At 35.3% G+C, this 16,906-nt stretch overlaps 1 protein-coding gene across 2 annotated transcripts in view; it reads left to right on the forward strand.

Moving 5' to 3' along the window:
* Nucleotides 1-16,906, forward strand: part of LOC132103270 (t-SNARE domain-containing protein 1-like) — a 124,724-nt gene that overhangs the window by 95,120 nt on the left and 12,698 nt on the right. The window contains exon 11 of one of the 2 annotated variants that reach the window (XM_059508232.1): nt 2,449-2,567. In XM_059508232.1, the coding sequence (XP_059364215.1) occupies nt 2,449-2,544 (96 nt within the window). In that variant the 3' untranslated portion in view covers nt 2,545-2,567. The remainder of the gene's footprint in view (nt 1-2,448; nt 2,568-16,906) is intronic. The other variant, XM_059508233.1, reaches the window with a different exon arrangement.

Consider the following 16,906-nt stretch of genomic DNA (forward strand, 5'->3'; position numbering starts at 1 on the left):
AATATTCTAACTACAAGCAACAGCACAAATAAAAACAATAGAGTAAAGATACAAATAAAATAAACCCGACTTTCAGGGTTTTTTTAGGTAGGTCTTGCATTAGTTTTTAGGTACATAAATTAAAGTAATCAAATGTAAAATAACATTGCATTTTGGACTATAAATTAAAGATTATTCTTTATTAAAGTAAAAAAAAAAGCTTTTTAATCAAGAGCAGTGAGTGATTTCTTTGTTGTTGCTGTTCGATTAATATAAAGACTGTCACTTTAAGAGAATGCACTGATACAGTGTTCGTATTAATATTGAACAAGAGTGAATGATTTGTAGAGGTTTTTTTCATCGCTGTTGTTGTAATGTCTGGGAATCCAGAATGCGCATGTATCAACAGAAACATATATTATTTGAACCCTGTTTGTTTTACGTGTTATTCATAGTAAACCATATTACATATGCTTTGTCAGATTTAAGTTGAACAACTGTCTCAGCGCGTTTTTTCAGTGAACAGTCCCATCCCTAGTAAATATAAATGTAATTCTGACCGACCTGCTCTCTTACTGGAGAACATGGCTGGGATTTTGCAGCAACTTGCTGCGTCTGTGGCCAGGGCTTTCCTCCTTTTTATACGTTCCGTCTCTGCTCCTCCTTTGTGTTTACGCTCCATTTTTTGCGTGATTTTCTAAGATAAAGTCTGCCTCTGGATATAGCCAATTAGGCAGTGCTTCGCTGATGTTTGGTCATGTGGTGGTGTTATTTTCACTCAGCGATCGCCTGATTCGTAGATTCCTAAGACGTCTATTAATTCGCAGTTGCATACCAGCCTATCGCACGTCAGCCTGATTGACTGCACAGCAGCAGCCGGCAGGCCAGAATGACCTTCAGGCCACCGGGAAATGTCCCAGTGCTCCCGATGGCCAGTCCGCCCCTGACTATGACTGCTGCTCTTTCTGGCTTTGTCAAACAAACAAACAACAACCAAAAAAAAAACTATGGGAATCAGGGAAAGGCATTTCAAAACCACATAGAATCTAGGCTCCCAAAAGTCAGAGCCGCCTGCCGAGTCAAAAATATATATGCATGTATTGAAATCCACTCAGCAAGCAAATTTTTTGTGTTTTTTATTATTCCCACACTTGTTGGTTGCATTGGTTCTAAACTGGATCTTAATTTCTCAACATGATAAAACAATAGATCCACTGGGGGGTTGGTCTTAGACACTGAAAGTCCAAATGACACTTTTGGAAGTTTTTCAAAATTCCTATGAAAACAGAGCAGGGCTTTCTCCCACCACGGTGCATCATCAGAGACGAAGAGCATCAGAGAGCCAGATGGGTTTTGCAAACGCTGTTCAGCCAGAACTCGAGCGCGACGGAAAATGTGGCTCTCTCATGCTTGGCCAACAGCTCATGACTCTAGGTCACAATTCAATTCTGTCTTTGAGAAATCATTTTCAAAGCATGTCTCTGTATTGGGGAGAGAGCCTATAGAGGTCAATTGATGGCAGCACCTTCATTTCGTATGGTAGTATTGCATTGGTGGCGGGAACCTGTTTGGAAAATTATGGTGTAATTTTGTTCTTTTATTCCATGCGGGTCCTTTTGTACCTAGAAGGGCCGTTCGTACTGGATAATGACTGTTGATTTATTGATTTTAACAGTGGCGGGCAACCGAGAAAGAATTTATTCTATAGATTTGTGTGTGTATGTGTGTGTGAACAAATCTATTTGACTCATGGGTCTTGCTTTTGTTATTAGTCTATTAAGAGTATTCTGCTGGATGTTGTCTGAATGCATTTTCAGTTAATATCATCCTACTCAGTATTTTCAATACCTTGATAGTGGCTCATTGTTTTCGTTCATGGATATTTTTGTTTATGTATATTTGTTTTGCATAATTTACTCACCCACATGTTGTTTTGAAGCTCTATGCCTTTCTTTCTGCTATGGAGCACAACATAGCAGATTATTGATGCTGATTTAAGTTGAACAATGAAAGTAAATGGTGACCAGGGGTTGTCAAGCTTCGTATATTCATATTCAAATCTTCATATGTCATATCAAACAAGTCATATGATTTTTGTGAAAAAAAGCCAGAATGTTAAGCCATAATTGTCTCCACTGCAGTTCACAAAACAACAAATTTTAATATATGCATATTCAAATGCAGAAGTAAGATTTGAGTGCTACAATGAAAATGAAAATGATTTTTATGGCTCTATTTTATTTTATTTTATTTTTTTAATTATTGTTATTATTATTATTTTAGCATTAAAGCCCCTGGTCAGTATTCACATTGAATGGAAAAGAGCAGCATGAACATTCTGCCAAAAAAAAAAAATCTAACCGTTTTAGAATGACATGAAAATTATTATTATTTTTTTTTTTTAATCATCTTTATCCTTAATCATACAGTAATATCTCAAACCTTTTTCTTCTTCATTCTGTATTCCAGAGGCAGCTGAGGAGAAGGAAATGTTATCTGTTAATCGCTGGAGTTCTGCTTCTTACTTTGCTTATCATCATTATTGCAGTCTCAGCCAGAAAATGAGATCAAGACCACAGGTGAGCTACGTCTGGTGTGCCCAGCCTGTAATATAAATAACAACATAAAAATAAAAAAAGTGAGAAAAGATACTCGAGGGACAACACAAATCAACAGAACAAAAATAAAACAAATATGAAAAATATATTATTTTTAAGCAAATTTATAAAATCTGTGAGCGATATAATTGAGAATTAATGTTTATGATTATGTTAATGAAGATTCTGATTTTTAAATATATATACTGTGTGTGTGTGTGTATATAATACAATATAGATTAAAAAAATCTACAAAAAACATTTATTTATTTATTTATCATTCATTGGCCAAGTATACCATTTCAAACTTTGCTTCCTCATTTCAGGTAGTACTAATAACACGATGATAAAACATTGTAACATTTATCACCAAAATGCAGTGCAGAACATCATAATCAATTAATTTTGACTGAAGCAGGTCATTAAGACATCTGTCGTCAACACTGAATAGTAAAACACCCAAACGTCATAATCTTCTCTGTGAAAAAAAATAAATAAAAAGGTGACGAAACAATCTTGCTTACCTAATTGGTTCTTGACATTTGTGTAACCTGAATTGACATATTAGGATGCTATTTTTCACCACGAAAAGCCACTGCGGTGAAAGCACTAATATTTTACCCATGGGCAGGAGTGGGATTTTATCAGTTATTACCTCCTCATTCATCTCTGAAAGGCCAACTGACAATTACACTCTTCTGTTATTCATTTATCCTCACAATCTACTTGTATTCATTCATTGACTCATTCATTAGTTCATTGTTTTTCTCGTTCATTTGTCTGTGAGGAGGAAGAGTGTTGGAAACTGGATGAGGAGTGACTCCATTTCCATGAGATGTTTATCTATGTGTTCGATCTCTCACGGCCTCCCTCGGGGAGACGAGACTGAGTGACAGCCTGGACTCCCTCTCGTATCGATCCGTATACCCTCTCCGCTCTCCCACTTTTCCTCTGGCAACACACACACCTCCTTTTAAGCGGCGTGTGTGAAACTGAGAGTAGATAGCATCTTTAATTAAGTAGCTCTTAACTCGCATTTGTGAAATAGGGTGAAACAAGGAGCATAAGTTGTTTGAACTTTGGTGCTAAGATCTCATCTTTTACGCAACGCTTGAGCAAATAAGAACAGTTGAGAGATTTTGTCACAAAAAAAAATAATAACTCAAGCACGCTCTGCCATGTGCACTGCTTACAAATGGAGAACTCTTTAGTACTAATTGATGTAGAGATTTCAATATTCCATCGCTTCTGTTGTTTTGACCTACAATGATCTCATTTATACTGGTATTATGTCTTTTAGAATTTAAAAACTAGATTTTAACTCTTTTTTTTTTTTCAGAAAAAAATTTTAATGGATGCATTTCTTTGCCTAAGTTGATGTTATATTATGCGATTGCTGCGGTGTTCTGAGTGTTTTTTAGGATGCTACTGTGCGGTTGCTAGAATGTTCTGAGTGGTTGCTAGGTTGTTGTTATCATTTCTGTATAACCAGGGTCCCCCTTTTTTGGGTCAAGTGCAGTTCACCCAAAAATCTCATGCTGTTCCAAAACTTTACAAATGCCATTCACACAATTGTCATTTTAGTATCACTGAGATATTATATAGTTTATTATTTTTTTCATAGTTTATATTTTATTAATATTTTGAATCCATTTCTGTAAAACCAGGGTCCCCCTTTTTTGGGTGAAGTATAGTTCACCCAAAAATCTCATGCTGTTCCAAAACTTTATAAATGCCATTCACACAATTGTCATTTTAGTATCACCGAGATATTATATAGTTTATACTTTTTTTCATAGTTTATATTTTTTATTAATATTTTGAATTCATTTTTATTTATTTATTTATTATTTATTTGCTTGTTTGTTATTTTATTTTACTATAAAATAGTGAAAAATATAGTCCAGACCAAAATTATAATTGGAATCACTTTCTGAACATTTTGAACAATATATGGTATTTTTCGGACTATAAGTCGCACCTACGTACAGTATAAGTCGCATCAGTCCAAAAATACGTCATGACGAGGAAAAAAAACATATATAAGTCGCACTGGACTATAAGTCGCATTTATTTAGAACCAAGAACCAAGAGAAAACATTACCGTCTACTGCCACGTGAGGGCGCTGTATGTTTTCAGGGGGTAGACTATAAGCACCTAGCAGCATAGAGCGCCCTCTCGCGGCTGTAGACGGTAATGTTTTCTCTTGGTTCATTTCTCTTGGTTCATGTCAAATTAATTTTGATAAATAAGTCGCACCTGACTATAAATCGCAGGACCAGCCAAACTATGAAAAGAAGTGCGACTTATAGTCCAGAAAATACGGTATCTGACAAACAATGTAAACATCTGACTTTCAAGAGCCTGAACATTGGAAACTGTGTAGATGCTTATCTTTTTTTTTTCTTTCGTGGTATAAACAGGTCTTAACTATATTCTTGCAGAAAGCAAAAAATATATATTTTAAATACTGGATTGTATTTTTTTTCACCACTCAATTCCTGATTAAGCATGTGTTTTGTTTCTCAGGCTGATTCTATGTTTCTGGATAACTGCTTTAAAAGACCCATGTAGCAACATGTACCAAATCATGTTTTCAGACCCTCTGATTTTTAGAGAAAGGAGTGGTGAAAGGGAGGGTTTCAGTGCCATAACAGACTATAAGCTCATGAGAGCTTGCCAGCTTGTGTGCTAGGGACTGGCTCCAAAAGCTGAATAGATTTATAGAGACTTAACAGCTCTGAATCTATGTAAACATGGGCCATTCAGTTCTAGTGAGACTTGTTTTTATTGCATGCCTTGCACAGTTTGTGATTATTTCTGTCTACATCTCCTTATAACCCCAAGCTGTTCGCAGCCTTAGTGCACTTTTTTTTAGAATTTTAGAATTTATTTATAAATTAGAATTTATCCCTGGGTGACAAACAGTATAAAAAAGGTACACCTTGCATCAATTTCAGATGGATGCTCAGGTAAGCAGACAACACTAAATACAGGTTTAAGCAGGTCCAAAACATTTTGTGATTCATCATTCAAGCCATTTTTGAAGTGTAGTGTAAATGACAATCAGTGTGTGTGATCTGGACAACAAGGACCTCTTACACATCTGTCAAACAGTTCCAGAGATTGATTTATTGAAATGTTTCAGTTTTTTATTTTTTTTATTTTTTTTATTGAAATGTTCCTTTTTGTTTATCTGTTTATTTAATTTTCACAGTGATTTATTTAAGTATTGGACTTTTTCTCTTATTTCTCTATTGTATTTATTTATTGTACTTATTTTACTGTGTAATATTATTTATTTATTTATTTTTACTGTAGTTTTATTTTATTTTATAGTGGTGTGTTTATGTAGTGCTTTGGTTTTATTAAATTATAGTTAAATTATAAATGTATTACTAATTATTATTCAATTATTAAATGTAAATATTTATTTTAATTGATGAAACTGCTAATCAAAGGTTCAAAGCGAAATGCACTTGTTAAATGCTTATATCAGGTGTAAGCAGAAATGTATGATCTGATCACCCACAATGGAGGTTAACATGACCAGGTGTACACAGGGCCTTAGATGTTTAGAAAAAGTGACAAACTTGGGTGGTTAATAGTGAGATCCTTCACAAAAGCAAAAGTGTAAAGGATTAAAAAGGTGCAAAGGATTACTGGAAATGTGCTGGACTGATGTGGTTGGAAACAGACTGGGTGGCAGAGGGAAGAGCATATACCAGTAATTCATTATATATCAGTTTAATGATTCAGCAATGACAGAAATATCCGGGGAGCCGCTTTGTCTCTTAAATCAATAGCCCTGCGCTTTATGGTGCTCTAAATAACAATAGCTGCTCCTTGACACTTATTCCTGCGAGCTGTGTTGACAGTGCTGCCCTTACATCTTGTTTACAGACTCATTTGGGTGAAAGAGATCCTTCAATATGCATGTCAGCGGCATGAGCTAACTGCAGTTGATCCTTCTGCTCTGAGCTGGTGAAATTGAGAGCAATCTGAGAGCGGCCCCAACTCATTGAGTCACCAATTGCTTAAAATGAACCCTCAACAGCATGACAACAGACTATTAAAGTGTTTTAATGTTGTGACCGCTATACGTTATCATATAGTAGGAGCAGTCTGTTCGCAAGTTTAACAAGGAACATGAGAATCTTCAAGCATTTTCAGACCCCAGTGGTGTCTGAACCCCTGAAGTAGATCGCCTCTTATCTCATGTCAGCAGAAGTCTCATGTTTTGACGGGTGAAATTTTTCATTTTATTTAGTGAGCTGTCACTTTACTTGTTCTGGTTGGTGAGTGAATCGAAATCTAATCTTTTTGATGTTTTTCAAATGTAAAAAAAATAAAAATAAATTTTTTATTTTACATTCTGTTAACAAAATTACCTACTCTATAAGATAAAATATTATAGAGCTGTTGAGTCATGATGTCAACTAAGGCTTAGGATGGTTAAAAAGTATTGTTGTTATTTTTATTATTGTTATTTTTTTATTTTGCTCTTACTCAGTGAGAATGTGACAGACATTTACATTGTTGCATACAATTAATGTTTCAAATAAATTCCAGTTTTTTAAATTTATTTCTGTTTATCAAAAAAAATAAAAAATGCCACGGTTTCTACACAAATATTAAGCAATACAGCTTTCAGCTTTGATAATAATTGGAAATGTTATTGAGCATCAAATTAGAATGATTTCTGAAGGACATGCAACACTGAGGACTGGAGTAATGACTGCTAAAAATTTCAGCTTTACCATCACAGGTATAAATTATATGACAGAATTATATTAAAACAAAAAAAAAATTTTTGTTTATTTTCACAATATTACTGTTTTTACTGTATTTTTGATCAAATAAATGCAGCCTTGGTGAGCATTCGAGACTTCAAAAATATAAAAAATCTTGCCGACCCCAAACTTTTGAATGATATTGTAGATTTTAGCAACTTATTAACAACACTCTAAAAAAAGCTTTGGGTAAAATATGGACTAACCCAGCTGTTGGGTTAAATTTTGTAATTAAAATTTTAACCCAAAAGTTGGGTTAGTCCATATTTGACCCAAAGTTGGGTTGAAACAACCCAGCATTCTTTAGAGTGAAGATTAAAAAAAGAAATGCTGAAACCTAAGAATTCATGCATGAAGTGTTCAGTGTGTATAATTTACACTTAAGTAATGACATGGACCTTATTTAACTGATAAACCAGTATTTAAAAAGCCCATAGCCTGAAATTGCTATATATGTTTTCCGGGTTTTAGGACTACAATCTGAACAGCTCTATTAAGTCAATTTCTGAAGCGGTTTTTCTCTTGGAGTCTCAATGTAGGCTACAGTAGGTTTTTTTAAAGGGATTTCTGTCTGTATGGGTACATTTGGCAGTGCAAAATATAACAAAAATCTGTCTAGACTAGAAATAAAACAATTTAATTGCTGGTATATTTTGCCATAGATTAAATGTCAGAACAATATCGGAATTAGATTGTCACAGTGTAAGATTAAGTTAAGGCACTGAGACTAGCCTCATATCCAGCATATAAATGTATAAACGGATCTGTGTAATGTGCATCTGTGTTTGAGTGTGTTTTATGTTTAAGCTATTGTGATCACTGTTGTTGCTTTCCAACCGTGAAAGTGACGTGACATTCAGCCAAGTATGGTGACCCATACTCCGAATTCGTGCTCTGCATTTAACCCATCCGAAGTGCACACACACAGAGCAGTGAACACACACGGTGAACACACACCCGGAGCAGTGGGCAGCCATTATGCTGCGGCACCCGGGGAGCAGTTGGGGGTTTGATGCCTTGCTCAAGGACACCTACAGTAAGTCGTGGTATTGAGGGTGGAGAGAGAACTGTACATGCACTCCCCCTACCTACAATTCCTGCCAGCCCGAGACTCGAACTCACAACCTTTCGATTGAGAGTCCAACGCTCTAACCATTAGGCCACGACTTCCCCAAAGTCAATGATCATAGATAAATGATCATAGATAAATACCATTTCAGATCATCTGCCATAAAACATTGAAATAACCACAGACACAAGTTATTTATCTATGATCATTTATTGGGCAATAAACACACAAAGATTGCAAACACTCACTAGTTTCCATTTTCCAGAATCAAACCTGTGCAAAATACAACCTGGGACTTTTATACACTTACCATGCTGAGCAGCCATTTTGCTGTGTTTGCATGTTCACAGTGTGTGTGCGTGTGTGTGTGTGTGTGTGTGTGTGTTCACTGCTCTGTGTGTGTGCACTTTGGATGGGTTAAATGCAGAACACGAATTCTGAGTATGGGTCACCATACTTGGCTGAATGTCACGTCACACTTTTCTTTTCCACTGTGTGTTGGGGTATGTTACCACGTGTGTGCCAATAGAGCACCCTTCACCTGGCTCCAAGCAGCTTCTGTATCACTTTTGCCTCCTATCCCCCCACTCAATTCCTAACATAGATATTTGCCTTTAAATTGGCTTCTTTGTATTTATATGAATAACATAATTCTGCACATTGTACTATGAGCTCAATATTTTGTTTTTATGATGATGTATGGGTCACCATACTTGGCCGCACATCACTTCACTTTCATTTTTCAACACATCATCAAAAAACAAGGTTTTGTGACAGTGATTGTGTAAGTTTAAAAAAAAAAAAAAAACATGTAACTATAAATTCTGCCATGCAACTGTGACTTGTCTTTTTAAGACTCTACACTCTTTTTAAGATACAATTTTTGACTTGTGTAAAGACCAAAATAATAACTGAATTTTATTGTAAATCTTTTGTGACACACTCAGCACTGCCTAAAAAGGAGCCTGAATTGAATAATAAATGGATACTTTAGCCTCAAAGACCATTTGTACACAACAGGGCATCTCACCAGCTCCTCTCTGACTTGTTTACAGCCCTTGTTTTTTGAAGGAAAAGTATAGCCAGATCTGGTGAAGGGAATTAAAATCTGTGAGAAAATGACTTCTTGGAAATTCATTGCTGCCATAGAAACAGAACAGTTTAGTTTATGATGCAGATTAACTGTAGACCCTGACAAATAAGCACAAAATATATGCACAGTGTAAACCAAGGATTCAAATGTTATAAAATGTTTTATTTTTTTCAAGAGATTTTTATGATAAGACCGTTTTAAATTCCAGTTCTATTACCAAGACCCTGTCATTCATTTCTGTATCAGTTTGTGATTTTCGAATGCACAGCCCACATAAAACCCACAGTCTGTGTCCAACCTCATGTGGGCTGCTCTTTTTGAACATGCTAGAAGAGCACAAAGCCAGCATATTTCTCATATTTCTGCAGTTCTCCTCGGCATAGAACTGCACGGATGGGCCAAGTCTCAGTTTGACCCTTATCATGTCTTAGACCGACCGCTGAGCGGCGGATTAGTGGGCTGGCCTGCACCTGTGTGGGCGTCCACTGAAGCACTGCAGTCAAACCGTGCAGCCAGACACCATCACGGAAAGAAGGGACATAACAGACCCAACCACCCACTATAGGCATGCTGGGAAGGGCAGGGGAGGAGGGCAGAATTTACCCCTGCTTATCCTTAGAAGCCTTTATGTCTCTCTTCCATCACTGCTGCTCCTGGCTTAGTGTGTTGCCTTTGGAAATGTTGACTGGTTCAGAGGGAGAAGGTATTATGGGAGGGGATAGTGGAACTCTTTGAGATGGTTTAACGGTCAGTGTTGCCACAGCTTTTTTAATTACCTTGATTATTCTTTTATGCTAAATGACACATTGAGCCTATATTATTGTAGTATGTATTAGTATTATAAAGTCGCTTTCATTTTATATTTTCAGTTTTAAGTTTTAGTATTTTTATGTATTTTTGCCATTTTTATTATTTTTATATTTCATTTAGCATTTTTTTAAGCTTTAATTTATTTTTATTTCCATTATAGTTTTAGTAATTTTAATAGTTCACCAGCTGCAAAAGAAACATTTCTAATTTTCATTTAAGTTTCATTTAATTTTAAGTTTCATTTTTTTAAATTAAATTTAAGATCAAGTTTTTTCTTCTAATATTATTTAAATTATTGATTTATTATTATTTCAGATTTGAAACTATGATTAATGAAATAATAATTTATTCATTTGACCTTTTTATTGTTAATAGTAATAACATTGAGCAAGATATTCATTCATTCTTTTCATTTATTTACATTTATTTTAAGTTAATTTAATTTACCCTTCATATTTAAAAAAAAGTTTACTCTTAAAGTAAAAGTTCATCCAAAATGAAAATTTGCTGAAAATTACTTACCGTCAGGTCACCCAAAATGTATCAGAACAGATTTGGAGAAATTTAGCATTACATCACTTGCTCACCAATGGATCCTCTGCAGTGAATGGGTGCCGTCATATTTAGAGTTTAAACAGCTGATAAAAACATCACAATAAAAAATATTTCTAATTAAATTTTATTTTTAGATTTTAGACATAGTTTATTTAAAATTCTCACCTGGAAAGACTCCAGACATCCTCCTCCTTTTCAGAGGTGGATGTAGACCAGTCATAGCCACACTGTTGGTGTATAGGTATCAACATATACCATATAGATCAAACAAACATTGATCCTGTCAAGGCGTCAATACACTCACTTTTACTCAGCCATTTTTTTTTCCAGGAAGAACACAAACACCTCCTGACTGGAAGTGAGTAACAGTTCAGGAAGGAACTCCACAGAAACCCCCACAGCTCTGGTTACAGATACAACCATCATATATCCAGTAATAAACGCAACACAAGTCAAATCTGAGATCTGTTTGTTCTTTTGATTTACACACACCTCTGTCATGTCAATCAAGGGTGACAGGACCCAGTGACATGGCAACCACTGTGACAGACAGGCCATATAGCTATAAATCAATCCAAATCTGACCATTGCACTTTTGACATATGACTACCTGTCAGTCAACGCTGACTGTATGTACATAAATCAGGCCATAAATCAGGGTCATAAATCATCAAGATTGGAGACTAAGGATATGATAGTAGTACTCACAAGTCATATACACACATCTACTCCAGTTTGAGCTTTTAGGATCAACTGAGGCATCCAAGCTTATGTGCGGCTTGTCGTTCTCTCTAAACTGTTAGCAGGACTGAAGCTGAATTTCAAGCACCGTTTTTCACTGATAAATATTAAAGAATTAATGCTCAGGAAACATTTTTATATTTAGCTGTTAAAGCTGATTTAGCCTCAGTGAAACAGAGCAGACAGGTTCCTGCAGGAAGAGGCTTATTCAAATGAAAAAGCTAAGTTGACAACACTGAGCTGGTATTCACCATGATGAGACATTGCAAAGATGAAAAGAAAGAAATCCGACAGAGGCACAGAGGGAGTGAGAGAATATGTAAGGGTGCCTAGAGTACTAAACATCAGACCTTCAAGCATTGAACATCTGATTTAACATAGCCCTATGCATGTTGTTCTGTCATTTCATGAGCACAGTTCATTAATGCATTTAATATTAGTTTAATATAGCACATTAAAGATGTGTTATATTGTCAAGACAGTAAATAATGCTAGTATTTTATTTTAATTGTTAATATGAAATCACAATACTGATTTAAATGTTTTAACTCTGTGTTATTGCAGGTTTTGTTACTTAAAAAATAAAATAAATAAAAATAATAATAATGAATGAATAAATAACATTTGACAAGCAATGGCAAGTAATACACTTAATTAATAAACATGACATTTAATTTATGTATTTTAATAGTATTTTCTTGTTTCAGTAATTTTTTTTGCAGCTTACGAGTAGTCAATGTTGCTCTGATTAGAATTGCACCCATTTTTTTATATTATTTTATTATAATATATAATATTTTTTCCAGCCTGAGGTTAAATGCTTCTTTCAAGGGCAGAATGGCAATAACTCAGCAACTCGATTAGCCTGCAGCAGTTTCAATAAACTCCTTAGGTTAAGAAAACCCTTGGTGGTGATTTCACAATAGGGTTTTCTCAGTTTAAGGGCTTCATTGCGACCAGCCCATGATCTTTAACCGCCCCACAACCACCAGGACATTAGTGAAGGTCATTTTCTACTTGCTACTAGTCAGTCGCAGCCGTCAGAAATAAAAGGTAGCTTGGAGTCCTAGTATATTTAATCCATGTCCATGAACAAGTGTGACAATAAGCCTTCTGTATGGACTAAAATCCTTTTAGGCAAAGCGTTGTGGGTGAACTTGCCTGATGCAAATTCTAAACCCCATTAGCTTTGAGGAACTAGTCGGCTGCATTGAGATTAATGGCAGGACGACTACTTGACTTCATAGAGTTATTTCACTGCTTTTGGCCAAGAATAAACAACAAACTTAATGCAAAACATTACTCACTTTCTCCACTGACTGATAGAAGTTTCTGAATTCACTTGTGATGAAGTTTGTTGATGCTCTGTTGTCTCCTTTTTTGCTGTACGTTCCTTTTTTTGTTGCCTTTATGTGTTTGGTTTTTTTTAAACGATCCAAAGCCAAATGAAATATGACAGACTGCAATTTGATAGAGCCTGTTATTTAAAGTGCATTTACAATGTTTTATATCGATTTCTCTGTCATGAGAGGAAAAAGGAGTAAGAAAATAGAAATAAAAGGTTTAACAAACTGTTTCCTACCTGCAAAATAATGCTCTTTTCTCTGCAATGAAGTGATTTTGTGAAATTAGGGGATATGGATTTGCAGCCGCTATTAAGGATAAATGCTGAGTGAGAAATGTTATATGCAATTTTCCATTACAGGGTGAAAAATGAAAATCCTTATTAACTATTTTTTAGTGCTGTCAGCTCGCTCTGAACTTTACTCATGGGGATTACTGACAAACTCTACGGATGAGAAACAGGCGCTGAAGCTCCCATGTGAGAAACAGATGTGTGGCAGAGGTATTATAAGTTTTCAGAGTCCCAAACCTAAACGTTAGTAGCTTATAAAAAGGAAACAGAGAGATAGAGAGGACACCTCTCTGAAATGGAGGATGACAGAAATCACACTTGTCCTCTTTTTATTTTTTATTTTTTTGGACATGCTTCTCCAGGTGTCACAATTAGATAACCCCCTCCCAGCTTCAGCTGCTAGCTAGTGTCTACAGGAAGAGCTGAGATTAAAAGCTGATAGGTCAACTTAATGTGCTATAGACGCCACCATTAAAAAATTGAAATTGTCAGTTGAGGAATTGAAAGTGTTATTATAGTCAAAAGATCATTGCAAAGTTGTTCAATCCATGGGGTCCACATGGAAAGATTAGAAGATTTTTTTTTTACAGTCAGTCCCTGTAACATCCAATTATTTAGATATGTAACATGCACAATAACATAAATTACATTGCACCATGAAATATATTATAAGAAGAAAAGCACAAAACAGAATATATGTACACTGCCAGAGGGGGCAAAAACATTTTAAAGATTTTTTTAATTATTTTATTTTATGTTTTATAGATGAAAGTCTCTCTTATGCTGTATTTATTTGATCAAAATACTGTAAAAACAGTAATATTTTGAAATTAGTACAATTTCAAAAAACTTAAAACTTATTCATATAAAAACTATAATAAATGTAATTTATTCCTTTGATGGCAAAGCTGAAAACAGCCATTACTCCAGTCTTCATGATCCAGTAGAAATCATTCTAATAGGTTGATTTGGTGCTCAATTATTATTAATCATTTTTGGTGGTCAGATATTAGTAATGGTTCTTCTTATTATTAATTATTATTAATGTTTATACTACTTAAAGAATGTTATTGATGATATTGCTCCTGTAATAGTAATAGTAATAGTAATAGTAATAATCCTCGGAGAAAATCAACAGCAGTACAGAGTATGAAAAGACAATGCAGAAAAGCTGAGTGGATGTGGCAGAAGACGAAACTTGACATTCACTATAGCATCTATAAAGACAGCCTTCATGCTTTTAATGTGAAACTAGCCACAGCTAGACAGAATTTCTTCTCAAACCTTATAAACAGTAACTTAAACAATACTCACACTCTTTTTGCAACTGTTGAGAGACTGACTGACAATCTTGATAACACCATTTTGAGCAATCATATACCAATATCAAATCTTCCTTTTATATCGGAGTTCATCTTCAGTTCTCTTTTCACAGCAGTTCAGTCAGTGTACTGTTTGAGTAAATGAATTACTCCGGGATATTGGTTTGTTTAAACTCAGAGGGAGTGTCAGCCACATTAAAAAAGTTAACAACTTTAGTCATTTGTGGATTAATGCTTATTGGAGATGCGAACCATTTAAAACGATTCAGTTCAATTTGGTGAACTGGTTCAAGAAGATCTGGTTACATTGAGTGATTCGTTCGCGAACCAGATATCACAAACTGCTTTGTTTTGAACTCGCTCACAACAGACACGGAAGAGAAGCCCATGCTGAATAAAGTCGTAGTTTTTGCTATTTTTGGACCAAAATGTATTTTCGATGCTTCAAAATATTCTAACTGACCCTCTGATGTCACATGGACTACTTTGATGATGTTTTCCTTACCTTTCTGGACATGGACAGTATACCGTACACACAGTTTCAATGAAGGGACAGAAAGCTCTCGGACTAAATCTAAAATATCTTAAACTGTGTTCCGAAGCTAATCGGAGGTCTTACTGGTTTGGAACAACATGAGGGTGAGTTATTAATGACATAATTTTGATTTTTGGGTGAACTATCCCTTTAAGTCTACATTTCCACTTAAAAAAAGAATGAATGAATACATAAATAAATACATTCTATGATGATATCAATCTGTCAAATAATGATGTTGATAATGTCAAATCCATTGTCAAAAAGGCAAACTAAAGGTAGGGTGGTGAGTCATCTTTTCCCATTTACAACAACTAGCATTCCCCACACAACAACTAGCATTCCCCACACTCTGCCTGTGTGCTTTTAGGAATGGGGGAGGGGTCTTTTTTTCTTTTTTCAACAGGGCAAGTGGGCAGGTTGACAGGAAGATGTTTGAATGGCTCTCAAATAGCTTGTCTATTCACTGTTGGAGGTGTAAAAGCTTATGCACTTAGTGAGTAGACTCCATTCTGGTGTGTCCAAAGACATTTGTATCTTATATTCGGTCAGCTGGACTTGAATGTGAAGTTTCATACAGTTCTCTGCCTTCAACCCATCAGAGTACTCGCTCTGTGTCTGTGGAGGTGTGGAGGTACCATTTAATTCCCTCTCTGACAATCAGTACTTTGGCTGTGAAGAGTGCTTGGCTTTGATTGATATGAGCTATCGGAAAAAGGCATCAGGATGTGGCTTGGAAATGGGGCAAGATGGATGCTTTTGGAGTGCAGGCCCCATCTGTCCACATTGATTTGCACTGAATAGTGCCAAACTACTAAATCTTAGAACTTTTGGATTGGGAAAAATAGAGGTGAAAACCCTTTTATCCTGGTCTGGAGTTAAAACGTCATATAAGGCTTTTGATGTCCTTAACAGCATCTATTGATTGCTTAAATTCATGTTAGAGCTGTGGACTCGCAGTTGCGCATATGTTCTGATGCATTAAACTGTCATGCTCACAGAGAGTGTATTTGAGAACAGCATGCAACATTTCCTGGTACCCTTCCCCATCTTCTTTCCATTTATTCCAGGTCCTCTTTTGACTGCTCTTGTATATTGTAACTTTGTCAAAGTATACACTTGAATTTTCTCTCGAACATCTATATGAGGTGCATCTTGGGATGCTTGTTGTAAACTTTACCTTTACCTCTTTCTTACAAAATTAGTTTTAACTAACTTTTAGGTTTTGAAACAAGTAAATAAGTAAGTAAATAAATATTTAAATATATTGTATTTGTCTACAAACAAACATAATCCTTTATATATGTTTTTTTTTTTTCAGTCCATCAATTAACATCTATTGAACATCCATGAAGTGTGAAACTGCATGCTCATCAAGGTGTTTTTTAACTTTAAAGCTTTGCTTCCAGCTAAATTCCAAGTCCTCTATCCATAATATTTATTTCTCAAGTGAAAAAGACATCGTGTCTTAATCAGGAGAGAAATATGAACAGATCAAGCAATGTTTACAAAGGGAAGAGAGTCCAAAACAATTCTAAACAAATAAGTTGGTGGATTTTGACGTGAGGATGACAGGGAACAAACTTTTTCACTGTTGGAACTATTATGGTTTATGGCCAGAAGTGATGGTTTAAAGTTAAAATGCCTTAATAATAGGTTTGTTTTCTTTTAAATATACAGATTTTTGCTGACATTAATTTATGGAGTGGTGGGAATTACTTGTGGATTATTGTGATGTTTTCATCAGCTGTTTGGACTCTTCTTCTGATGGCACC

Source organism: Carassius carassius, chromosome 24 (assembly GCF_963082965.1).
Source record: "Carassius carassius chromosome 24, fCarCar2.1, whole genome shotgun sequence".
Lineage (NCBI taxonomy): Eukaryota > Metazoa > Chordata > Actinopteri > Cypriniformes > Cyprinidae > Carassius > Carassius carassius.